At 39.5% G+C, this 27799-nt stretch overlaps 1 protein-coding gene across 3 annotated transcripts in view; it reads right to left on the reverse strand.

The window, feature by feature from the left end:
- LOC115224771 (solute carrier family 2, facilitated glucose transporter member 3-like) overlaps positions 1 to 17884 on the reverse strand; it is an 89096-nt gene extending 71212 nt beyond the window's left edge. For all 3 annotated transcript variants that reach the window (XM_036513582.1, XM_036513583.1, XM_036513584.1), the window contains exon 1: positions 17606 to 17884. In XM_036513582.1, coding sequence (XP_036369475.1) covers positions 17606 to 17617 — 12 coding nt within the window. In that variant the 5' untranslated portion in view covers positions 17618 to 17884. The remainder of the gene's footprint in view (positions 1 to 17605) is intronic.
- Positions 17885 to 27799: the final 9915 nt, after the last annotated feature.

Raw genomic sequence — 27799 nt, forward strand, 5'->3', positions numbered from 1 at the left:
ACTCCAGCTGGCCTCACTGCTGACCGACTGTTCGAAGGATTATTTACCTAAATTCAGTGGAATACATCCACTGGTTTTGAAAAATAGAAATATCATTGTTTCTAATTCTCTCTAAAGGAGACTACGACAGCGGTACTGGATATTAATAGTTATCGCCAAGCTAACATGACAGTCCAGAAAAATAGGACGAATGCTGTTGTTGATTAGCTCCAAGAGTTGATTACATCATTTGCAATGCTTAACTACTGCTTAATTTATCGACTCCGAAAGGATGAAAGGTAAAGTTAGCCCTAGTGAAATTTGAACCTGGAACGTAAAGATGGATGAAATGCTGCTATGCATTTTGTCTAGGATGCTAATGATTCTGCCAATTCTCCACCTTAACAATAATCTGTTCTGCTATTGGCACAAGGCCTGAAATTTTTTTGGGGGTGGACTAGTTGATTAGATCGACCCCGAAAGAATGAAAGGCAAAGTCGACCTTGGTGGAATTTGAACTCAGAACCTAAAGATGGACACAGTACCACTAAGCATTTTGTCCAGCACAGTAATGATTCTGCCAACTCGCCGCCTTCACATTAACAATAATGGTAATGATAATTTCAAGTTTTGGCACAAGGCCAGCAATTTTGGGGAAAGTTGTTGAGTCGATTACTTTAAGTCCAGTAACCGACTAATGCTTAGTTTATTGGCCCTCAAAGGATGAAAGGCAAAGTTGACACTGGTGGAATTTGAACTCAGAACAAAAAGATGGATGAAATGCTGCTAAGTATTTTACCTGTCATGCTAAATGATTCTGCCAGCTTGCCACCCGACAACAGCATCACTAATATTACTTTATGTTTAGAGTAGCATAGGGTAAGAGTTAAAGACCCTCTTCGGTCAATGTGAAATGAAGTATCTTGCTCAAGAATACAACACACAGTCCAGACAAGGAATTGAGCACTTTCCCTCATGGTTGTGATCCTTATGCTCTAACCACTGAGCCACGTGCCTTCATATACAGTAGCCTACAACATGGCTTTAGTATTTAGTTATGTCCCTTTGTATTCTGATCTCTTATTTCAGTGGCCTTGGAAGGGTGACTGGCTCAAATTTGCCATTCATCTTTACAATAAATACCAGTGAACCACTAGGACAACTATCAACATCTGTGGCTCTCCACCAGAATTTGAAGACTTGTGTCCAAACCTTTACTGTTTGTCTTCATCTTGCATAACACAGGTTCATGAAGGGATCGATATATTTAATCAGTGAAGCATTAGAAAAGCATCTATTCGTGCAGAAATAGCAGCTATGACCTCAAGAACTTCACTGCCATCCTCAGACCATCTGTTGGGATGCAAGCGTTAACAAGGAATGCTGAAGAACAGTTTGGCCACTCTCCTATAGTGACCACAACAAGAACCTGCAATCATGCCAGTGAAATATATAATTAATTGAATCATAACTTATTTTAATTGCAGGTAATATTATAAAATTAATTAGTTATAAACATTGTTTCATGGGAAAAGGCAATTTTAAGTCAGTGACTAATATTTCAATTAATTTTGCGAGTAATGGGTGACAAGTCCAAACAAGTTCAGGCGTTCACTGTACTTGCCAAAGTAGTTGGGAGAAATTCTTCACTAAATAATTGCATACACAAATGTATATTACACTGGTTGGCATTGGGAACAAGAGTTGTTTAGCGGATGGGGAACTCAGACACGCCATCTGCAACAAATGCAATATATATATATATATATTTCTTTCTTTATATATATATACATACACAATGCACCTCCTTTAGTGTCCATCTACCTAATCCACTCACAATGCTTTGGTTGGCCTGAGGATCTAATAGAAGATGCTTGCCAAAGGTGCTACATAGTGGGACTGAACCTAAGACTACATGGTTGGGAAGCATGTTTCTTAACCACACTGCTATGCCTTCGTATAAATAAGTGTATAAATACACATTTTGTTTTTTGTCCTTGTAACTACATTTTCATCTTCAACCAAAGTTCAAATAACATTTGAAAATTTCACAAAGTCATGCTTTTTACCAATGCTACTTCCATTGTTGTTTATTTCCATATTTTATTCCCATTCAATAAATTCTTTTCCTTATTAGCATTGTACACATTCATTCTCTGCCAACTTTTCAAAGCCATGCATATTTTCCTTTGTTTCCTCTGTTTTATTATACAATATATATATATATATAAGTGGAGGCACAATGGTCCAGTGGTTTGGGCAGTGGAATCGCAGTTTTACTTCCCAGACCAGGCGTTAATTTCATGAGCAAGCTTTTCCGTTGATCAGATCAGCCCAAACCCTCATCGTCGTACCCGACCGAGTGCCGCATATATATATATATATATATATATAGTCAATTTAGGGTAGCAAAAAAATTCAATAGAAATTTATCGCTACCAGTGGCCTGGTGGAAAAGAGAAAATAGTCATCGACTAAATATATAAATATAACAATTTAGGAGTGACCCTAACAGGTCACTCGTCCACCAGAAAGAGCAGCCATAACTCACACCGCCAAGTAGTAGTAATTCAGAAATAAGGTGAAAATTTAAAAACATTTACCCTAATTCATCTTTTAGACGTTGCAACGTTTCTGTGTCATTAATGATTAAATTAGCTTAATTAAATTAAATTAAGCTAATCTACCATAGGTTACGTCATACGTCAGTCTTGAAAATTTTAAGACAGATATTCCGTAGGCATCGATACAGACGCCTCGTGTATATTTGTCTCTCCCAGGTTTTTTACTGATGAAGTGTAACCTATGGTAGATTAGCTTAATTTAATTTAATTAAGCTAATTTAATCATTAATGACACAGAAACGTTGCAACGTCTAAAAGATGAATTAGGGTAAATGTTTTTAAATTTTCACCTTATTTCTGAATTACTACTACTTGGCGGTGTGAGTTATGGCTGCTCTTTCTGGTGGACGAGTGACCTGTTAGGGTCACTCCTAAATTGTTATATATATATATATATATATATATATACATATGTAGGTCCCGGGTTGAGTCGGGGTTAACCACAGTAAATAAGGTACTCAATACATAGCAGAGTAAATTAATTTATTTTATAGAAGGAGCTTCTACAGGACTAGAACTGTTTCATTCAAAAGAATCATCAGGAAGCTTCCTGATGATTTCTTTTGAATGAAACAGTTCTAGTCCTGTAGAAGCTCCTTCTATAAAATAAATATATATACATACATACATACATACATACATACATACATGTATATCTATATCCTTGTTGCTTATTTTGATTCTAATCACCTCTTATTTTGAAATTTTATGGATAATACCGTATTAAATTCTGGTGCCTCAACTTAAGTATTATATTCATCTGAATCTAAATTTTTGCTGAATCATATATATATATATATATAAAGTTAATCCAAACATGAAAACACAAAGAGAAAACACAACAATGTGAGGACGTGGAACAAATATAGTATTATTGGACGCTCAGGAAGGAAGGGAAGAAGGAGGGTTTAACGTTTCGAGCGAAGCTCTTCGTCAGAAACATAGGAAACGGAAAGATCCAGAGAAGGGAAGACGAAGGAAAAAAATTTGCCAACAGTACACACGCAGTCACATATATATAAATTTTTGATAAATTTTTCTTGAGAACATTTCTTAGTGGTAAGACCATAGCGGATCTACTTCTAGCATAAGGGTTGTCCACATAGTGGTCATCCCTCTCATATGTATATGTATATATATATATATATATTATACATATGTAGGTCCCGGGTTGAGTCGGGGTTAACCACAGTAAATAAGGTACTCAATACATAGCAGAGTAAATTAATTTATTTTATAGAAGGAGCTTCTACAGGACTAGAACTGTTTCATTCAAAAGAAATCATCAGGAAGCTTCCTGATGATTTCTTTTGAATGAAACAGTTCTAGTCCTGTAGAAGCTCCTTCTATAAAATAAATATATATACATACATACATACATACATACATACATACATGTATATCTATATCCTTGTTGCTTATTTTGATTCTAATCACCTCTTATTTTGAAATTTTATGGATAATACCGTATTAAATTCTGGTGCCTCAACTTAAGTATTATATTCATCTGAATCTAAATTTTTGCTGAATCATATATATATATATATATAAAGTTAATCCAAACATGAAAACACAAAGAGAAAACACAACAATGTGAGGACGTGGAACAAATATAGTATTATTGGACGCTCAGGAAGGAAGGGAAGAAGGAGGGTTTAACGTTTCGAGCGAAGCTCTTCGTCAGAAACATAGGAAACGGAAAGATCCAGAGAAGGGAAGACGAAGGAAAAAAATTTGCCAACAGTACACACGCAGTCACATATATATAAATTTTTGATAAATTTTTCTTGAGAACATTTCTTAGTGGTAAGACCATAGCGGATCTACTTCTAGCATAAGGGTTGTCCACATAGTGGTCATCCCTCTCATATGTATATGTATATATATATATATATATATGTGTGTGTGTGTGTGTGTAAAAGATATTGTTTCATTATTTAGTAGTAATTTCAAAAGATTTAATTACAAAACTATAATAAACAAGCACCCCAACACATTAATTTGGTGTAGAAAAATAAAAAGCGTCGCCTGTCAAATGTATTACTTTTGTCCTTTATTGAAATAACACTCGTCACATAAGAATCGCTTCGGGCCAAAAGCTGACATTGCATTCAAAAGGTTTTGTGATGGAGTGACATCTATCATTGTTGTCATCACCATCATCAGCACTATCATTGTCATCATCATTGTCATTATCATGATCACTACCACCACCACCACCATCATCATCATTCCCTCTCCTCATCATCATCATCGTTTTTCCTACCCACCTTGCCCTCCTTGCATTTGGTCACAGAATTCATTGACACAAATATTTTCCCCTTTTTTTTATGCTTTCCCTGTTACCATCCCACCCCCGACATACACACCTGATTCTTAGCAAGGTCATATATTTCATCGTGGTCGGACATGTTTTTGTGGAAGATTGGAAATGGACATCACAACCCCACTTGTGTAACGGTGATTCTCGTTTACAGCTACCACATGATGTCAAGACAAGAAGACACAAACACATATACATGTACACATATATACATATATATACACATGTATACGTATATGTATGTGTATATATATACGTATGCGTATATATATATACATATACGTGCATTTATGTGTGTGTGTATGTGGTGATTGTGGAGGTGGTAGTTGTGATGGTTGAAGTAGTGGTAGTGGTATGCTGGGTAGTAGTAGTAGTAGTAGTAGTAGTTGTTGTAGTAGTGGTGGTTGTATCACCTAAACAAGATAAAGGCCATGAACCAACAAAAGTGCTCCTCCAACACACATACACTCACACATACGCGCAAACACACACACATACACTCACACATACGCGCAAACACAGACACACACACACACACACACACTCACCAGTCACCAGTTTGCAAGAAATAGCAGCCAAATAAAAATTTGCGAATTTGTCAGAAACAAGCCATCATAGAGATCGCTGTATGATCTCTCGATCTGCTAGAAATAGCGGCCAATATCTCCCCCTCCCCTATACCTCACTCAGCTCACACGAAACCGTCCGAACAAAAGATCCATTGGATGGTCTAATCTAAGGTGGACTTATATTTAAGAAACAAAATCACGGTACGGCCACTGTTGGAGTGCCTTAGGTCATTGGTCTGCTCGTTGGATCGAAGCCAACTGGGAATTACCAGCACCACCACCACCACCAGTAACACCCAACACTAACACCTTAGCCACCGCCATCAACAGCAAAGGCATAGCACCAACACCTTCACCACCACTACCACCTCTATCAACAACAATGCCGATACAAACCCCACCCCACCACCACTACCAGCAAAAACCCCACCACCCCCACCACCGCCCACACTACCAAAAACAACAACAACAGCAGCGACGATGACAACAAAACCAGTAAGCTAGGCAAAGCGGATGAGACGAATTAATTAAGCAATCTAATTAAGAGGTAATGACGTGCTATTACTTGAGTAGTTTACAGTAGCATCGAGCAGAGGCGGAGAGTGGTGGTGGTGGTGGTGGTGGTGGGAGTTTAGTCCCTGTATTAGATGTAGTATTACTGGTACCAATCGTTTGTGCGTGTTAATAAAAAAAAAAGTGACCCGTCGAAGATGGTAAGGCTGGCAGAATCGTTAGAGCATCGAACGAAATGTTTTGTGTATGGTGGGTAGGTTTGTTTCTGATTCTTAAGTTCTGATTTCGAATTCCACCGTAATCAGCTTTGCTTTCCATCCTTTCGAGGCTGATAAAACAAAGTACCAGTCAAGGACAGGAGTCAATAAAATAGAGTACCGAATGAGTCCTGGGGTATCAATTCCTTACAAGACTGATCAAGTGCCAAGATGAGAAAGAATGTTCTTATTGGCCTGGAAGAAGAAGAAATGAATAGTTTCTTTCCACCTGGTTGCTATGACGACGGAAGTTATAACGAGGGACACGGTTGGTTGGTTTGAAGACAGTTGTTCCTCTCGGGCAAAGCTTTTGCCGGCATCGTCAGGTAACACTTGGAGAGAAAAGTGAGAATAGAGACAGAGGTGTTGCCTTCCAGTGCGTTTAACGAAATGTTAGCAGGAGACGAAATCGGCATAGTTAAATGGGTTGACTCTAGCCATGTGGTTGAAGACTGGCCGCATGTGGAGGCGCAATGGCAGCGGACTCGCGGTCGGAGGATCGCGGTTTCGATTCCCAAACCGGGCGTTATGTGTGTTTATTGAGCGAAAACACCTAAAAGCTTCACGAGGCTCCCTGTTGTACTCTTTCGCTCTAACTTTCTTCCTGTTTCTTGTCCCCGACTTCCTACGCGAACGCTGAGCCTGGATGCGCATTCATCCATCCGTCGGTGTCGGAGGTTGATCTGCTTTCTCTTCTGCGGGTCTTACGAATAGCAAAGGACCACGTATCGGACTCCTCCCACTACGGACGAAGACCGCTTCGCTCAACAAACAAACAAAGACTGGCCGCAAGAACTGGAAGAAAGTACAGCTTTGTCAATAAATACGCTGGCAGACAGACAGGTAAAAAGACGGAGGCTTGCCTGGTAAGCTTATGTATCCCGCCGCAATTCCTTACCCAAAACTATTCTTCGGGGCACAGTTGAGAGAGGGCGAAAGAAAGGCAGGCAGAGATAATCTTGATTTTTACAGTATCAACCTGGTGTAACATCACGACTGGAACAGAGACTCGTGGCAACAGTTGACTACAAAAGCGCAACGATTGGTATGCATCGGTTCAGGGATCGTGACGATGACGTTTAGTAGAAATTATTATAAGGCGGCGAGCTGGCAGAAACGTTAGCACGCCGGGCGAAATGCTTAGCCGTTACGTTCTGAGTTCAAATTCCGCCGAGGTCGACTTTGCCCTTCATCCTTTCGGGGTCGATAAATTAAGTACCAGTTACGTACTGGGGTCGATGTAATCGGCTTAATCCCTTTGTCTGTCCTTGTTTGTCCCTTCTTTGTTTAGCCCCTTGTAGGCAATAAAGAAATAAATTGTTATATGTTATGGATATTTGAACTTCAAGGTACTTGTGCGGTCAGGGTAATCTGAGGTTTCATGCAGTTGATTCCCAAACACTTCCATTTTAAGAATCCAATTTTGTTTGTTCAATATTGTAGCCGTGTTGTTGTATGGTTAAGAGGCTTGCTTCCCAACCACGTGACTTTGCCTACTTTCGTTTTCGTCCTCAGTCGGCACAGACTGAAAAGCTTCGTGCCTGATTTTATTGGAAGTTAAACACCAATGGTGTGCTTCTACGCGACAATGCAAAGAAGATGCTGATCAGGGTAAAGGAGAAAGCACACAGCTGTGTTTTACTCCTTAACGAATGTTGAAGTAGTCCGAGTAAGAACCATCAGATTGAATGACACCTTTCATGTCTGTTTGGAATGACCGAACAATCATGAATATCCTCGGAGCGCGCCTAACATACTTACATCATACACACATACATACATACGTACATACATACATACATACATACATACATACATACATACATACATACATACATGTGTTTATGTGTATACAATTATGTGCTTTGATTACAACAATAGAGCATTTTAGCTCTTATTTCTAGCAATGTAGGTGTTTCTAACACCCTAGTAACATTTAGTGATGATTATAGTTTTCCTTTTTGGTGAAACATTGCAAACTGCTGTCTACATACATAAACACACATACACACACACACACATATATTCTTTTATTCTTTTACTAGCTTCAGTCATTTGACTGCGGCCATGCTGGAGCACTGCCTTTAGTCGAAGAAATCGACCCCAAGACTTATTCTTTGTAAGTCTAGTACTTATTCTATCGGTCTCTTTTGCAGAACCGCTAAGTTACGGGGACGTAAACACACCAGCATCAGTTGTCAAGCAATGTTGGGGGGGGGGAAACACAGACACACAAACACACACATGCACACATATACGACGGGCTTCTTTCAGTTTCCATCCACTAAATCCACTCACAAGGCTTTGGTTGGCCTGTGGCTATAGTAGAAGACACTTGCCCAAGGTGTCACACAGTGGGACTGAACCCAGAATTATGTGGTTGATAAGCTAGTTCCCGTGGAAGGCTCTTCATTGGGCCTTGGGCCCAACAATGACACTTTATGCATTGAATACATATTAAATTTTGTTAAACTCGACCAGTATTTTTCAAGCAATGAAAATTTCATCAAAATAGTGATATAATTTGTCAACTTGGAACTTATTGTATGTATGTATGTATGTATATTTTTTTTTAATATATATTTTAGTGCTTTGAACGAAACTTTCAGCCTTCGAGTCACTTTGTAACTTCTGCCGAATAAAATAATCAAAGACATACGCATATGTTTTGAGTTGTGTTTTTCTTGTTTATATTATCGATCTTGTGCATGTCTATATTTAGTAATAATTTTGATCCACAAAGATTCGTGGGCGTAGAATACGTGCGCTTTGTCAGATATATAGCGAAACACGCACCTACGCACATGCAGTCGTACACGCAGAGAGTGAGAGTGAGAGAGATTTCGGATAATGATTGCCAAAGGTCGAAATTTGGTAACAAACGGTAATACATCGAGACAGTTATTTATGTGTAAGATCAACCATAATAACGACAAACAGTTTGTAACACATCCGCCAAGCGTGGTATGCACTCCACTCCTTTGATCAGCTGAATATGTGTCTGTAAACACGTATTTGTGGAGGCGCGTGGCTTAGTGGTTAGGGTGTCAGCATCATGATCGTAAGATTGTGGTTTCGATTCCTGGACCGGGCGACGCAATGTATTCTTGAGCAAAACACCTCATTTCACGTTGCTCCAGTTCACTCATCTGGCAAAAATGAGTAACGCTGCGATGGACTGGCGTCCCGTCCAGCTGGGGAACACACACGCCATTGAAACCGAGATATCGGGCCCATGAGCCTGGCTAGGCTTTAAAAGGGCGCATTTATTTTAGTGGAGGCTCAATGGCCCAGTGGTTAGAGCAGCGGACTCGCGGTCGGAGGATCGCAGTTTCGATTCCCAGACCGGGCGTTGTGCGTGTCTATTGAGCGAAAACACCTAAAGCTCCACGAGGCTCCGGCAGGAGGTGGTGGCGACTCCTGTCGTACTCTTTCGCCCCAACTTTCTCTCACTCTTACTTCCTGTTTCTTGGGTAACGCTGCGATGGACTGGCGTCCCGTCCAGCTGGGGGGAACATATACGCCACAGAAACTGGGAAACCGGTCCCATGAGCCTGGCTAGGCTTGAAAAGGGCGCATAAATAAAAAATAAATAAATAAAACACGTATTTAGGGATACTTGCAGATGTACATATGTGTCCATGTACATGCACAGACACTTATGTTTCATATATATATTTCGGTATTTCGTCTGCCGCTACGTTCTGAGTTCAAATTCCGCCGAGGTCGACTTAGTCTTTCATCCTTTCGGGGTCGATTATATAACTACCAGTTACACACTGGGGTCGATATAATCAACTTAATCTTTTGTCTGTCCTTGTTTGTCCCCTCTATGTTTAGCCCCTTGTGGGCAGTAAAGAAATATATATATATATCCTGTTTTTCATGTTTTCTACATGACCTTTTGCATGTTGTCTGTATGTCTGTCTTAAAATTGAAGAAGGTCTTGTGTATGTGTGTGCGCACGCTCTTTGAGCGGAACATACATACATGGACACTCACACACACAAAGATAAATAAACGTGGTAAACATAAACAAGGCAAATTTAACCAGTTCTCTGTAGATTGTGGGGTTGGGGGAGAACAACCTGAATCGATTCTCGAACCTTAATAAGGTTCTCATTAGAAGTTTGACCTCGCCGAGGGAAAGAGGTAACCAGTCTGTTTATATACACCACAAATCCTGTAGCTTCAGAGAACTGGGACCACTAATTTGCTTACTATAAGTATTTACCACTTTATTTATATAACTTTACTTTAGAAAATTTGGAGGCACGTGGCCTAGTGGTTAGAGCAGCGGACTCGCGGTCGGGGGATCGCGGGTTCGAATCTCAGATGTGTGTATTTATGAGCCTAAGCTCTACGCGGCTCCGGCAGAAGGTAATTGCGAACTTCTGCTGACTCTTTCGCCATAACTTTCTCTCACTCTTTCCTCCTGCATCTAGCAGCTCACCTGCGACGGACCAGCGTCCCGTCCAGGTGTGGAACCTATACGCCAATGAAACCGGGAAACCGGCCCTTATGAGCCAGGTATGGCTCGAGAAGGGACAAGCAACAACTACTACAGAAAGTGGAGGCGCGTGGCTCGCTTAGTGGCTGGACTGTTGGACTCATGATCATAAGATTGTGGTTTCGATTCCTGGACCGAGTGACGCGATCTGTCCTTGAGCAAAACACTTTATTTCACGTTGCTCCCGTCCACGCAGCTAGCAAAAATGAGCAGGTGGGGAATGTATACGCCATGGGAATTGGGAAACCGGCCCTTATGAGTCGTTATGACTCCGGAAGGAATTTCATTTTACTTTTATTTACTACAGAAGACCTGTAGGGCAGAGTTTCCTAACAATTAACCCCGTTCTGGCAATATTTTAAAAGTAAATTTACTCCCAGTGCGTTTTGTTTAGGATATTAACTTTACACTCCGACTAGAATTAAAACAACGAACGATGAGAAAATTAAAGAAGCAGTAATTAAAAATAATTATTGGTCGATGTTCAATAAAAGTTTGCGCGTTGGTAGAATTGCTTAGCGAGTCGGGCAAACTGCTTCGTTGCATTTCTTCTGAACATTTTACGTTCAGAGGTTCGAATTTCGCCGATGTCGACTTTGCCTTTCATCTCTTTCGGGGTAGATAAAATAAGTACCAGTTTTAACACTGGGATCGTTTTAATCGATTTGCCCCTTCACTTAAAATTGCCGGGCTTGTTCCAAAATTTGAAACCATTGTTTTGAAGTTCAAAAATCCTTAACAATAATAATTTCTCCTGAAGGTCATTGCCAAGACCCCTTGACTGATGCAGCCAGTCGTTGCGCTGCCACTCTACATGCTTTCGTAGTCAGCTGTTGCCACTGGACTCTGTTCGCTGTCAGGTCACAACAGATCCACACTGTTGTGACCTGACCAGTCCTTTATGGTGTCAAACCAGTATTTTCTCTGTCAGTCTTTCCTTCGCCCTCCCTCAACTCTACCCTGAAGGATAATTTTGGGCAGGGAATTGTAGCGGGATACATGAGTTTACCAGGCAAGCTTCCGTCTTTTTACCTGCACAAGGAATTGTTGTCTGGCAGCGTATTTACTGATTTGCTGCCTAAGCCGTACGTTTTGTGGTCTGTGTACGGGATGAGTAACAACCTTGTGAAGGACTTGTGCTCAAATTACTGAATTTTTTGCTCCATGTCAGCTGTAAGAGTCCAGATCTCATACCCATACAGAAGGATCAAATTCACCAGGATCTTGTTGGAAAACTAATGGAATTCAGTTCTATATTTAAGAGATGAGGAGTTATGTACATTATTTACATTCGACGGATATTTGTCCTCATCTTGTCTGTTGTTAACACAACGTTTCGGCTGATATACCCCCCAGCCTTCATCAGGTGTCTTGGGGGAAATTTCGAACCTGGGTTCTCACTCTTAAGGTATTTTTTCGATGTTATTATTATTATTGTTGTTTGTTGAACGTAAAGACGGACGAAATACCTATTTCTTTACTACCCACAGAGAGGCCAAACAGATTAAGTCGATTATATCGACCCCTGTGCATAACTGGTACTTATTTAATCGACCTCGAAAGGATGAAAGGCAAAGTCGACCTCGGCGGAATTTGAACTCAGAACGTAGCGGCAGACGAAATACCTATTTCTTTACTACCCACAAGGAGCTAAACACAGAGGGGACGATAAAGGACAGACAAACGGATTAAGTCGATTATATCGACCCCAGTGCGTAACTGGTACTTATTTAATCGACCCCGAAAGGATGAAAGGCAAAATCGACCTCGGCGGAATTTGAACTCAGAACGTAACGGCAGACGAAATACTGCTACGCATTTCGTCCGGCATGCTAACGTTTCTGCCAGCTCGCCGCCTTACAGACGAAATACCGTTAATCATTTTGTCCGACGCTCTAGATTCTGTCACCTCGCCACTTTAATGTAGCAGTAGTAGTAGTAGTAGTAGTAGTAGTAGTAGTAGTAACAACAACAACAACAGCACGTAACAATGTTATTTCATGAATTTGTGAACAAATGATGAACAGGTTATTAAAGCTAAACACGTTCTGACTGATTGCTACTTCTGTCTTTTCATTAGGAAGTTCATAAATTAGACTGTTCCCATTAAGCAACACAGTACGAAGCATGCTATAAAAATCGTTAAATCTCAAATGAGAGAAAGAGAAAGAAAAATGTATTTTTCCCTCCAAAAAAAGAAATGAATGAAAGAAAGAAAGAAAGAAAGAGGTCTGCTTAAAATTTTCTCTTCAAACTGAGATTTCAAAAATATATAACTGAAAAATTAATTATTAGCAATAAATTAATTAAAAGAAAGAAAAAGAAAAGGCGTAGGCGTGGCTGTGTAAGAGGCTTGCTTCCCAACTACATGGTTCTGGTTTCAGTCCCACTGCGTGGCACATTGGGCGTCTTCTACTATAGCCTTGGGCCGACCAAAGCCTTGTGAGTGGATTTGGCAGACGGAAACTGAAAGAAGCCCGTCGTATATATGTGTGCGTGTGTGTGTCTTTGTGTCTGTGTTTGTCTCCGCCACCATCGCTTGACAAACCGATGTTGGTGTGTCTACGTCCCTGTAACTTAGCAGCTCGGCAAAAGAGACCGATAGAAGAAGTACTAGGCTTACAAAGAATAAGTCCTGGGGGTCGATTTCTTCGACTAAAACCCATTAAGGCGGTGCCCCAGCATGGCCACAGTCAAATGACTGAAACAAATAAAAAAAACGAAGAAAAGTAAAGAACTCTAGAATCAACAAGTTTCCCCGCTGGGAAGGCTAAATATCACCTGGGATAAATTTATCCCAGTCTGACAGCCTGAAAACCCCCTGCTGTAGTGCTTATGTATGTGTGTGTGGGGGGATGAATTATTGACGGCGAAGACAAAATTACGTATGTGTATATATTTATATTACATATATAACTAGCGACGACAAAAATATTTTGTGGGATGTATACATACATCCTACATCAGTAAAAGATTGCCGTTTTTTACGGAAAGAGTCAATGGCAGTGAAATTCTACTCAATGTATGACTGGTATATTTATGCGGGTCTATGAGGGAGCCTCAACGTGGCCGTTCGATCTGCTAGAAATGGCAGTTGAAGCATACATTAATGCTTTAAAAGAAAGTAGGTACATTAGAATATATTCCTTGATACACTGCCTGAAGAAATAGAAAATAAGGCGGGATGGAATTTATTTGGTCATATGTCAAGTCGATCAACACTGCTTTAAGGCTAAACAATTATATCTCCACACTCAGTACATACATACATGCAAGCATGCATGCATACATACATACATACATACATACATACATACATACATACATACATGAATGCATACATATACACATACATACATACATACATGCATGCATATACACATACATACAAACATACATACATACATGAATGAATGCATATACACATACATATATACATACATACACACATACGTACATACATGAATGCATGCATACACACATACATACTCTCACACCTGTATACATTCATTACATGCAACAAACACGCATACATATATTCATGTATGCATCCCTCAATACATAGATACACACATGAATGCACAGATGCATGCATATATATAGATACATGCATGTATACATGTCTGCTTGCATTCATACATACATGCAAACAGGTATCCATGTATACACATGCATACACGCATGCATGCATACACACGTACATACAGCATGCATCGCACATACATGCACACATACACACATGCATACATAACCGTGAATTGACGGTGGTGACTCATTCAACGTGGTGAGACAATTGCTCAAAATCACTCGAATTCCCTTTCAAATCACACGTTTAACAGTTTAATTCCTTTAAAAAAAACCAGTAAGGACACATTGTTTAATACAAGAAGGAGAATGTTAGCAAAATTCAACTACAGTGGCAAGAATACAATGTAACGTTTCGGCTCTTTGCCCTTCGTCTGGCAATAAAGTAGATTTAGAAAACGTGTTGTTACTGTCTCTTGGGTTGTAAGCAAAAGAATAAGAAACCACAGCGAGATTACGAGGTTATTAGATATTGAGGAGATAATGAGAAAAAAGTGAAAGACAAGCTGCTTTGGGTAAGGGACGTGAGGACGAACTTAGTCATAAGATTTGCTGGATCACGACTGACCTTGACCTTAACAACACTGGAGATGAATGGTAGGTTGTGTCTCTAGTGGCCAAACTAAGCCATCAAAATTACACTCTACTTTTTTGGCTGAAAATATTAGAAGAGTGAAGACTACAGCTCTAAATATACTATATCTGAATAAAAGAGGCAATAAGGGACAGCCACGGTTGGAAAGTCTGTGATAATAGGTCAGCTGGATCAGAGCTGACATGACGGATACACAATTACACAACCATCTAAAAATACTACAAGATATATATATATTGTATACTATATATATTAGATACACGCGATGTATATAATATACGATGTATATAAAATGTGTCATATATATATACATACACATATATATATGTATATATGCATGTATGTTTGTGTATATATATACATATATACAAGCATACCTACATTCATATATGCATGCATGTATATATAGACATACATGCATTCATGTATTGTATGCCTGCATACAAACATACATACGTGTGTTTGTATGTATGCATGCATGCATGCATGCATGCATATATGTGATAAGTTATACAAACGGAAGCTATATAACTCAATCCGATACACAGAAAACTTTAGTCCATTAATTGCCGAGAATTTACATCCGTGACTCAAGGACCTTAAGTTTGACAACTGTTTTGCGAAAGATTTCTAGACCCTTGAGAAACAGATGTAGTTTCTTGATTATTAAGCAAATTTTTGTCTGTCTGTCTCTCCCTCTCTCTGTCACTCTCCCACACATACACGTGCAATGTATATATTCTCAGATGGCCTACATCGGTCATGAGCTTCGTACTCTCCTCCAGTCTCACAAAGTGTGTGCATGCATGCGTGTGTTTGGAGAAACACACACACACACACATACATACACACACACACACACATATGTATATATATATATATATATATATATATATATATATATACAGACACGCGCACGCACACACACATGCATGACGTACATACATACATACATACATACATACATACAAAGTACTGATAAAACAAAGAGAAATATGAAAATACAATGAAGATATTGCAAAAATTCATAAATATATTCTCCATCTTTACGCATGTATGTATGTATGTATGTATGTATGTATAATAATGGAATTGTTGTATACAGTGCTCAGGTGCACCACATCTATGTATGTACGTATGTGTGTATGTATGTACGTACGTACGTATGTATGTATGTGTGTGTGTGTGTGTGTGTGCATGCTATTGTTCTTATTTAAGTCATTTCAGCCTTGAACTAGTAGACCAAGGGTCAAAGACACTTCAGCGGTGACCATCTCGTCTGTCTATTTTTCGACCACAATACATGGAGGACTACTGTTATCACATGTGTTCTTTCGCTTGTCTAAAATAATGTGTGATTTGAGATTTGACTGTGATTTCTAGCAGGCTGACAGTCCACAGGCATACGTACATACATACATACAGTTATTTATATACATATATAGGAATCTTTTGGAATTAGTAAAGGACGCCATTCGCCCACACACCGCTCCTTCGTGACATAAAGAGGCTAGGTCGAAAACGAGAGAGTGAATGACGTCGTCTACTAATACCGAAAGATCGGCGTGTGTGTGTGTGTATATATATATATATATATATATATATATATATGTATGTATGTATATGTATGTATGTATGTATATGTATGTATGTATGTATATGTATGTATGTATGTATATGTATGTATATGTATGTATGTATGTGTATGCTCCTCCGGTGGATCAGGTAGTGTATGTCTATAGTATTTATTAATTATACGATTAAACGACGTTAAGTCTGTCCGATCCAGGTGGGAGAGGACGCTGCCCCGCCTCAGCGGCAGCAGCAGCAGCAGCAACTCAACAATGGGACCTCTTTGTGGTGGGCCGAATCGTTTGAAGCAGCAGCTAGATCTGCCTCACGTTCATACCTTTGCATCTTAAGCAAGGAAAAGATGTAACAGATAATATAGTCATACATACGCAAAAAAAAAAAAAAATGGCATGATATTTATGGAATATTTTGGAATTTGGCGATTTATACCTGTTAGATCAGGTCTGAACCACGGCCGAACAACAACCACAAGGGATTGTAAGGCAAAGAAGAAGTGAGGCTCTACGCAGCAGCCGACTATCTAGAAACATCAACTAATTCTATTTGGTATTACATCTTTTTGTCTAAAATAATTATAATAGTCCTTTCTGCTACAGGTGAAAGGTCTGAAATGTTGTGGGAAGAGGCTGTTCGATTACATCGATTACTGCTACTTATTTTGTCGATCCCGAAAGAATGAAAGACAAAAGTCGACCTCGGTGGGTATTGAACTCGGAACGTAGATATCACAATTATAATATAAAGCACAGGGCAATTTAGAGAATGTAGTTCCCTCGAAGTGTTATGGATGAAAACAAACAGACGACCGACTGTCACAGTTGAAATGTCTATGATTGTATCTTTACTCGTTGGCTGGGGGTTAAATAAGTTGTTTCCAGGGAGATTTAGGTTACCGAAAGAGAATTAGGGACGACATGCCTTTGCAAAAGCTTTATTAACACCGTCATCGATGTTTGCCCCTAAATGCTTACAACGGTGTTATTAGCAGTTCGTTGTTTCGGTCGAACGATTTCGTTTCATTCAATGAAAATAGCGCACATAAAGCTGCTTTGCTTACCTCTTCTTCCATCTTGCTGCTTCTTCGAATTAGTGCTGTGCTTAATGTAGAAGTAGTTAGTAGTAGTAGTAGTGGTGGTGGTTGTTGTTGTTGATGATGGTGATGATGATGATGAGGGATGTTCTTGTTGTTGCTGTTTACTGATGAGGATCTAATACTCGCGTGAGGATGATGCTGGAATTAAGCGAAGGAACAACCATATGCTCTCCTCAGAGCCGACGCCGAGCACATGCACACACGGACGCACGCATGCATTTGCACATACACATGCAGACCGTGGACATACGCGCGCACACATGCAAATACACGGAAAGCTCGCACCCTCTCTATGTTTCTCCTTATCACCTCCTACTATCCCCTCCTCTCTCTCTCTCTCCCCCTCTCTCCCTGCGACGGTCATTCTTCCCGTCTTATCGCTTATACACGGACAGTTTTAAATACAATCCAAAAATGTATAAATCACATCGCCAATCTCTGTATTTGTCACTATTTCTTTATTTTCGTTTCACTCACCCCCTCTCTCTCTCTTATCTCCCTCTCACTCATTCACTTTCTCTCATTTCAATCACACTCTCTCTCTCACTCACTCTCTTACTCTTTCTTTCTCACGCTTTCTCTCTCTCTCTTTCACCTCTCACTCACTCACTCTTTCTCTCTCTTTCTTTCTCTCTCTTTCTTTCTCTCTCTCTCTTATATACTCACCCACTCTCTCTCAGCCCCTGTCTCTTTTTCATTCACACCACACACACACACACACACACTCTCTCTCTCTCTCTCTCTCCCCTCTCTCTCTCCCCTCTCTCTCTCCCCTCTCTCCCCTCTCTCTCTCTCATTTTACACCCACACATAAATAGAGGTGCATGTGTGGGTGTAACAGTAGCAGAATTAGTACCAACAAAAAGCGGAGTGGAAGCATGAGTAGAAGCGGTAATAGTAGTGGAAGGAGGAGGACTCAATCAATCATCTTCATCCCCATCACCATCACCAATAATCAACGCAACATTTAATACATAGAACTACAACCATCAACATCATCATCATCATCATAATCAAGAGCAACAATACTATGGCACCACACATGAAAGCACGCACGCACACATGCATTCACTGCTACCGCTGCATATATCATCACATCAGGATAGAACTACTAACGCTCTCATAAACCGTATTCAGGGACATATATACATGCCATGTCACCACACGCGTTCTTTTCTTGGGCTGTTCTTTTCCTTCCCTCCGGAGCTTTCCTCTTTCCTCTTTCTGACGAAGAGCCATGCTCGAAACGTTACACACATCACACTTTTCCATCTTCAACAGAGCGTCACGCCAATACATTTGCTGTTTACGTTCTTCCGTTGTTTTGTTTCTATTTTTATTTTCGATTTGCTTGTGCGTGACTGTCTGTGTGTATGTGCATGCGTGCATTCATGTGTGTGCATGTATGTATGTATGTATGTATGTATGTATGTATGTATGTATGTATGTATGTATGTATACACACACACATATATATTTGGAGGTGCAATGGCCCCAGTGGTTAGGGCAGCAGACTCGCGGTCGAAGAATCGCGGTTTCGATTCCCAGACCGGGCGTTGTGAGTGTTTATTGAGCGAAAACACCTAAAGCTCCACGAGGCTCTGGCAGGGGGTGGTGGCGATCCCTGCTGTACTCTTTCGCCACAACTTTCTCTCGCTCTTTCTTCTGTTAGCCTGCTCGCTTAGCCAGCGGGGTGGCATCATTTGAAGGCTAAAACAATGCAAAGCGCATTGTGACCAGCAATGTGTAGCAAAAACCTGATAGCCTGGTCGGTCACGGTGATCATGGTGATGTATATATATGGAGACGTACGGTTCAGTGGTTAGAGCGTCGGGCTTACAATAGCGAGTTTATGAACTGGATTCCCGGACCGGGCTCTAAGTTGTGTTCTTGAGCAAGACACTTTATTTCACGTTGTTCCTGTTCCCTCATATATAGAAATGAGTTGCGACGTCATTGGTGCCAAGCCGTATCGGTCGTTGGACAACATTAGTGGCGTGGAGAGGGGAGGCTGGCATGCATGGGCGACTGGTGTTCTCCTGCAAATAACCTTGTTCAGACTGGTGCCTCGGCGAAGAACTTTCTAGATGCAATCCCATGGTCGTTCGTGACCAAAGGGGGATCCGCAAACTGTACAGATTTATAATATTTCAAAACAATATAAAATAGAGAGGGCGGAAAACAATCGCCTCAGCAGTGGGGGAAAGTATTATATATATATATATATATTATATATATATATATTATATATATATATATATATATATATATACCGGAGTAAACACATAAATGTGAAACAAGGTGGAAAAAAGAGTACTCAAATACCAGTGGTAGAGTAATATGCTTTATTTTAAGCAGCAGAAAATTCAACAAAATCTGTTACTCTGAGTTTCTCGTTGCCGTTCATCAGACAGTTTTTAAAATAAAGTATATATATATATATATATATATATATATATATATATATATATATATATATATATATATATATATATATACATACAATCAAAGCAATTAAGATTCAAGTCAATTCCAATGAATTTACTTGAATGTGGTACTTAACTTAGATGCACCAGAAAAACAATATGGTGTTAACCATACAGTAATGTGGGGTGATTATAAACGAGAAAGAAGCAACAAGAATGGATTAGTTTTTAGTACAATTGTTTCATACAAAGACAGACTTTATTACAAGTTGCAAAAATTGCAGCAGATAAAAGTGTCCCGTACTCATCAGCTAAAATACATGTGAGTTCTCCAAACATCTTAGTGGGTGAGGTTATACTTTTATCTGCTGCAATTTTTGCAACTTATAATAAAGTCTGTCTTTGTATGAAACAATTGTACTAAAAACTAATCCATTCTTGTTGCTTCTTTCTCGTATATATATATATATATAATATATATATATATATATATATATATATATATATATATAATATATAGCTGGGTGTCATAATTTCAATATATATAATGATTTCAAATTTTTGCCACAAAGACAGCTTCGGGGAGGGGATTAAGTGGATTACATCGACCCCAGTGCGTAACAGGTTCTTGTTTAATCCGAAAGGATGAAAGGCAAAGTCGACCTCAGTGGAATTTGAATTCAGAACGTAACGGCAGACGAAATACTGCTCAGCATTTCGCCCGGCGTGCTAACGATTCTGCCAGCTCTCCAACTTAAATTCAATATATATAATGAACTGGAAAACGTCAGTAATTAGAAATTATTAAACACGTACTCAGTCAACATAAACTCACTCTACAATCGTTTAAAGTCTATTTTAGAAAAGTATAAAAAACAAGAAGATAGCTACAAAGAAATCAACTGAAATTTTGTCTCAGTTCATCAAGGTTTACTAGTTTGAGCCTCTCCATAACACACACACACACAAAAGAAAAAATATCAACAACTTAAACATATCAACAACTTTAAAATATCAACAACTTAAAAATATCAACAACTTAAACCTGCACACACAGACATACACACATACACACACGCGTGTACACACACATACTTCTCTCTCCAAACTCATGACAGATACTTAAGATCACACGGGAGCTTTTATGCGTTTGCTCTACATGCTTAAAAGTCACGGCTAAATTCCATCATATTGTTCCATACCGCTTTCAAAACGGACATTGCCTGCATTAAATGCTTATAAACAGACTGGACGGGCATGGCTTGAATTCCTTTGGTCCTCATTGGTCTACTTAATCAGGGTGGACCTGGGGTTAAAGTAAACAATGATAACAATCACTAACCCCAGATCAAACATACATGGCAACCTAAACAAAAGAAATCCCTCCCACAAACAACCTGCTAGAAATAGGAGCCAAATCTTCCTCATGTTCGATTCTGCCGTCTTTTGACAAAGCAGATACTTTGGATCGTGTAGTACTGACAGCACTGTGCCTAAGAATAGGGTGGTATGGTCACCGACGGAACGTCTTTGATCATTAGTCAGCTCGATCAGGCCACACATCACACAGGATAAAGGGGATAGGGTATGGCTGCGTGGTTAAGAAGACCGCTTTGTAATCGTGGGATTTCGTGTTCAAGACCACTGCACATTGTGATGTAGTGTGGGGTATGCTGACCTAATAGAAAGGCCACTTTATATACATATGTTTCGTTTAAGGAAAGGTTTGGTCAATATGGTTACCGTACAAACAATGCCGGATTTATATATGGACCAATATGGGACATGGCCCATGAGTCCCTAAGCTCGGGGGAGGACTAAGAATTGGGGACCCCTTTATTTCAGAAAAGCCTAAAACTTGGAATTAAAAAATAAAAAATATATATATTTACAGCAATCAAATAAATGATTTGTAATTTATTTTTACGCACTAACTTTTAAAAATCCAGTAAAGTTCTTTGAAAAATATTTAAAAACTCGTAGGGGTACCTAAGACCTATTGGCCCGTGAACTCCACTAGGTCTAAATCTGGCCCTGCATACAGGATGATTAAGATTCTCGCTACACCGTTGAGTGTACAATGTATTGGACGAAATGTTTTTCTAATATGGTGTCGGATTTCTCGAGCCATGTGAATGAAATTTGGTAGACAGAAACCGTTCTTCTTTATATGTGGTAGATTTAATAATACTTGGTCCGGTTTGATGTCACCACTACCAACAACAACAACTGGATGTTGGTTCGATTTGATGTCACTGCTTTCAGCACCACCACCTGGGGCCTTGGTCGGGTTTGATGTAAGGGGTTCCACCCGACTAAAATAGGAACCAAAAGGATCCATAGGTAACAAATGGTTGAGAGCCACTGGTCGATATTGTCCAAATATTTCGGTCAGCTGGTCTTACAGTTATTCCCTTGCAAGTTATTTTCAGATTTTAAACTTACACATTCAGAAGGAGTTTTTGACTGGTAATTGTTGAAATAATCTCATGTGATTGAATGTTCGGATCTTTTCGGTTTGAACGGCAGTTTTTTCTAGCGGTGTCATATGAAATTGTCACCCATAATTATGACCCTAGTATCGATCTATTGCATTTCAATCTGTTTTAGGGTTAGGGATGGGGGGAAGGGTATCTTTTTTTCTTCAGAAATGTAAATAAACCCAATCTGTTTCTTAAACGAGGGACATATTAATACGGCACAGAATGTTTTCACCTCAAATAGACGTCATTAATTGGTTGAAATTGCAGAAATTGAAGAAAAAACAACAATAAATATCTAACTAACAAACTATATAATTTTCTCAATAAAGCCAAGAGAAAAAGATGTTTTATAAACACATTCTACCTGTATACGAAGTTTAAAAGTGTTTAGTTACGTGGAAATTATTTAAAAAAACTGCCGTTCAAACCGAAAAGATCCTGAGTGTTCTATTTTTGTTTTTTCATTTCAGAATTTATCGTATTTGTGATCATTTATATACAAATATTCCCCTGAGGTTTTCTCTGCCCCTTACCACCACCGCCGCCACCATCCAAGTTATTTTGATGTATTCTATGACGACGGCTAACAAATGGCACATTAAAAAAAAGATAACGCTTCAAGATAAAACATTATCCAGTTGGGCGACTTGCCAGGACCAATACAATTCTTCCACGCCAGATATCCCGATCTTCATATCCTCAATGAAGTATCTTTCACAAGGTGATCGATATATGTTCTTGTTGATCTGTCAATACCGCTGTGTACAGGAGAATGAGTTCATTGGATATTTCATCCTTGCTTCCCCAGCAGGGTTCTACTCAACGTGTTCTTGTTTCTATGATTACCGAGATATCAGCAGGAAGACTGCCATGCGGTCGCTGCTTTGTATGGTGTTACTGCCAAGAAAAATTTGAGAACTGCTCGAAGCATTCTCGTGTTTGTGGGATTGCTGAAAAGTTCTTGGCTTTAAGGGTATCGCGAAAGGCCTGATTGGAGGCCTAACCTTCCGAGTTCTTTTACAGGGCTCAGAAAAAAACTGAAGAAATCCTGCAATAAGTGTGTGAATCTGAGAGGGGGAATATGTTGAATAAAATCATATTGAACTAATCCTCCTGTGTTTTTCAGGAACTTTTCAGCACCCCCCTCGTACACACACACACACAATTAAGTGGAGAATAGTGGAGAAACCCAAGCCATATATTAATGCAGCTTATGTGTAGCAGAAAGGTCTCATATTCTCCTTAGATCTAGCAATTCCAACACACTGCTTAATTCCAGATCTGAAATTTTAGCAGGTGTAAACACGTGGACATGTTTCTTTTTATCCACTCCGGATTGAATTGCTGTCTCGCAGACTTTGACATATTTTCTGTTATTTTGTTCTATAACAGTTGTATTTCACGTACTTTCTACAATCAGGGAGAACGAGGATCCTAGTTTTCTTGATTTCGTTTTTTCTTTCTCATTCCATTTTTTGCACCAACCTTCTTCACGCTTTTCCCACGTTTTTCCTTGTTTTCTCACTGTCCAGCGTCCTTGTTTCACAACCACATAAATATATGCTCTTGTCGATCTGTCGATACATTTATGTGCATGCATGGGTTTCCAGAGAAGGCAAATCTGGATATTTCATCCTTGCTTTCCCAGCAAGGTCCTGCATAATGTGTTCCTCCCTCTCTGATTAACGAGATTAACGAGATGAAGGTACTACTATACACTCGCTGCTTTGAAATACAGGCACTACCCATTTTCTTACCGGTTGAGTGGACAGAATAAACGTGAAATAAAGTGTCTTTCTCAAGGACACAACACACCGCCAGGAATCGAATTCACGACCCTAAACCGAATGCTCTTGACCACTAAGCAATGCTCCTTCTCAGCCTTGAGAATTGTTTATTATTTTTAGCTTTCCAAAAGAAGTAATCGTACAATAGATAAAGAGAGAGCGCGAGCGTGCGCGCACGCACAAACATACACAAACCTTAAAGACTTCATTCATACATTTCTATACATACTTTTTTGAATGCCCATTACTCCGATAATTCTTCAATTTTACAGTTATACTTTCTCCATGACAGTAGATAAATTTTTTTATTCCACAACGTATTTGTAGTGGCTTCATGCAAGCATAGCGTGGAATCGATCCTCGAATGCCAAATTTCACTTAACACTTCAACAGCGCTTTTCTCACGGTAAAACAATAGTTTTTTCTGTGAATGACAGCAGTTATTCCCAGAAAGTATTTCCCAGATGCTTTTGCTAATGTCTTTGCCTCTCGCCAACCTCCGACAACCTCTCTCACCAACCCCCGACAATCTTTCTCGCCAACCCCCGAAAACCTCTCTCGCCATACTCTAACAATCTCTCCTTCCTCCAGCTGACAGTTTTTTCGACTTTTTCGTGACGGATAATACACCTCTTGTGGGAGTTATAACGAAATTACTTTCTTATATATCAGAGTAATAAGGCATTTCAATAGAACATCTCTACCCCTGGGAATTATCGGGTACACCAGCTAGTGTATATATATATATATATATAATTGTTAAAGAGGACAACAAACGTCAAGGCAAGGCAAACACGTCAAGTCATATGCATTATTACTATTGGAAAAAAATTCAAAATCTTACAGCTGTTTCTGGGATATCCCAGGGGATGTGATATCCCAGAAACAGCTGTAAGATTTTGAATTTTTTTCCAATAGTAATAATGCATATGACTTGACGTGTTTGCCTTGCCTTGACGTTTGTAGTCTTTAACAATGATATATCTGTTATATCGGAAATCTGCAACGGCTCCATAACTACCGCCTCGGCTATAACCTTGGAGCCCTGGTGATCCGTTACCGCACTTACCTAGCGTACCTAATCGTTTAGATCACCTGTGAAATGAACCCCCACACACATATATATATATATATATATATATATATATATATATATATATATATATAATATATATATATATATATATATATATATGGGGGTTCATATGTGTATATATATATATATATATATATTTATATATGATGGATTCGCTCGTCGCGAACGACCAATGAGGATTCAGTAAAAGAAAGCAGTTGTTATGTTCAATGGACACGCATGTGTCTCTTGAAACCTTGGAAACCTTTTGGCAAAAGGGAGAAGTCGAGGACCTTGTTTGTGGATCATTTACAATGCATTTTCTCGAGTGGACGGCAAGGCCTGTTTTGACAGGCTAAAGTGTTCATTTGGAGTATGTGTGTGTATGTATGTATGTATGTATGTATGTATGTATGTATGTATGTATGTATGTATGTATGTATGTATGTATACTCCGATATAAAACCTGCGGCTCAGTGGTTACCGATGATGTTGACTTGTTCTTCTTTTCTGATTATGGCTGCTGTTGCTTAGTGAGTGGGATTGACTCAGTGCACAGCCTTTCCCCACTTTAAAAAATATCTTTTCGCACAGGCATTGCATGATAACAACGTTGATTAAGCTTCGTGCAATGGCCATACTCGATAATGAGGGGGCAGCCACCATGTATACGTGTAGTATTTGGAGTCTGTTCATGTGCAGATTTGATTTATACATGTATTCTCATGTCTAGACATGCGCATATATACTTAAATGGTAAACTTCTGGAAAGTTTTACAGATTTTTACTGTATGTGTGTATATTCTCACACACACACACACACACACACACACACACACACACACACACACACACACACACACACACACACACACACACGGATGGATATGAAAAAATGAAATTACGTTACCTTAGCCGTTTTCATTTTTAAAATGGAATATATACGTGGATATATCTGTGTAGAAATAGAAGTGTTGTCAATGGAATTCACCAGATATTTTAAACAGGATCTCTAACCGTTCTCGTAAAGCGCTGGTGATGGTCGATTAAGGAACGCCAATCCGACAAAGAACGACAGATGACAATGCTTCTAAGACACTATATTTGAGAACACTTTAGGAATGTTCTATAGAAATATTTCTGTATTTAATTATAAATTTTTCAGGAAGAAAAGAAAGAAAAAATGGATTATATATAAAGAGAGCAAAAATTAAAATATCTGGGAAACCAGAATTATTTCATCAAGGAAACAAAAAAAAAAGGGCTGGGAGGAATTAAGGAAAATTTGTAATTGTTTTTATGCAATTTTGTTGCCATTTGTATTTCCGATCAACTAGATTTATTAACCATTAAAACATTCCTGGGTATAACTCTGTCGTCTTCTATCTATCTGTCTGTCTGTCCGTCCGTCCGTCCGTCTGTCTATCTATCTATCTATCTATCTATCTATCTATCTATCTATCTATCTATCTATCTATCTATCTATCTATCTATCTGGAGGGGAGGTACGACGACGAGCTCGGGGCGAACCTGGACGTCGACGAGGAATACCTGACCCGCCTGTTCGGGACGACTTTCGGGCCAGGGCCCATGGACAACTTCCAGAGATCCCTGGCCTGGCAGTGCTACCGAGAAGCGCTACCCGTTCGGGATAAGCTCTACAGACACGGCTCGAGAAACACGGGGCCGACCTGCCCGAGATGCGGTCAGAGCGACGAAACCGTTCTGCACGCACTCGTGCAGTGTCCAACAATTTCCGACCTGTGGGCTTATGTCGAACAACTGCTGTCACGTGTGGGACGAATCGGTCTATCAGCTGAGTCTATCGTCAATATCGTCACGCCTCCTTCCTTCAAACGGGAAGGAAAAGCTATTTTCATCACACTTGTGGCTATGGCGAAAGAATGTATCTGGTGGACGCGTCTGAAAGGATTGGAGACAAACACTTTCCTCTCTGGTCAACCTCTCATCAACTTCTTCAAGTACCACTTGAAAAGGAAAGTGAGAGTAGAGAGGCAAGTTTTGTCTAGCGAATGTTTTAAAAAAAGATGGGTGAATGTAGCAAGGATAGCACGTATGAATGACGAAGCCACCTTGAGCATAATCCTATGAACCCAGAAATTGAAAACAGAGGGTTACCCACTTGCAAACAAATGTGGTAACATATAACAATATTGACCAAGGTTACCGTGGTCTTTTTCGTAGGCTTTTCTTCCCACGGATAAACCTTATTTGCTTTCCCCTTTACACCATACATTATGACACTGTGATACACGATCCCTATTGATCGTTTTTTTTCCTCTTCCCCTTTTTTTCCTCTTTTTTCTTCTTTTTTCATTTTTCTTTTCTTTTGTTCCTTTTCCTTTCTTTTCTTTTCTTTTTTTGTT

This window comes from Octopus sinensis, linkage group LG26, assembly GCF_006345805.1.
Source record: "Octopus sinensis linkage group LG26, ASM634580v1, whole genome shotgun sequence".
NCBI classification, from domain to species: Eukaryota; Metazoa; Mollusca; class Cephalopoda; order Octopoda; family Octopodidae; genus Octopus; species Octopus sinensis.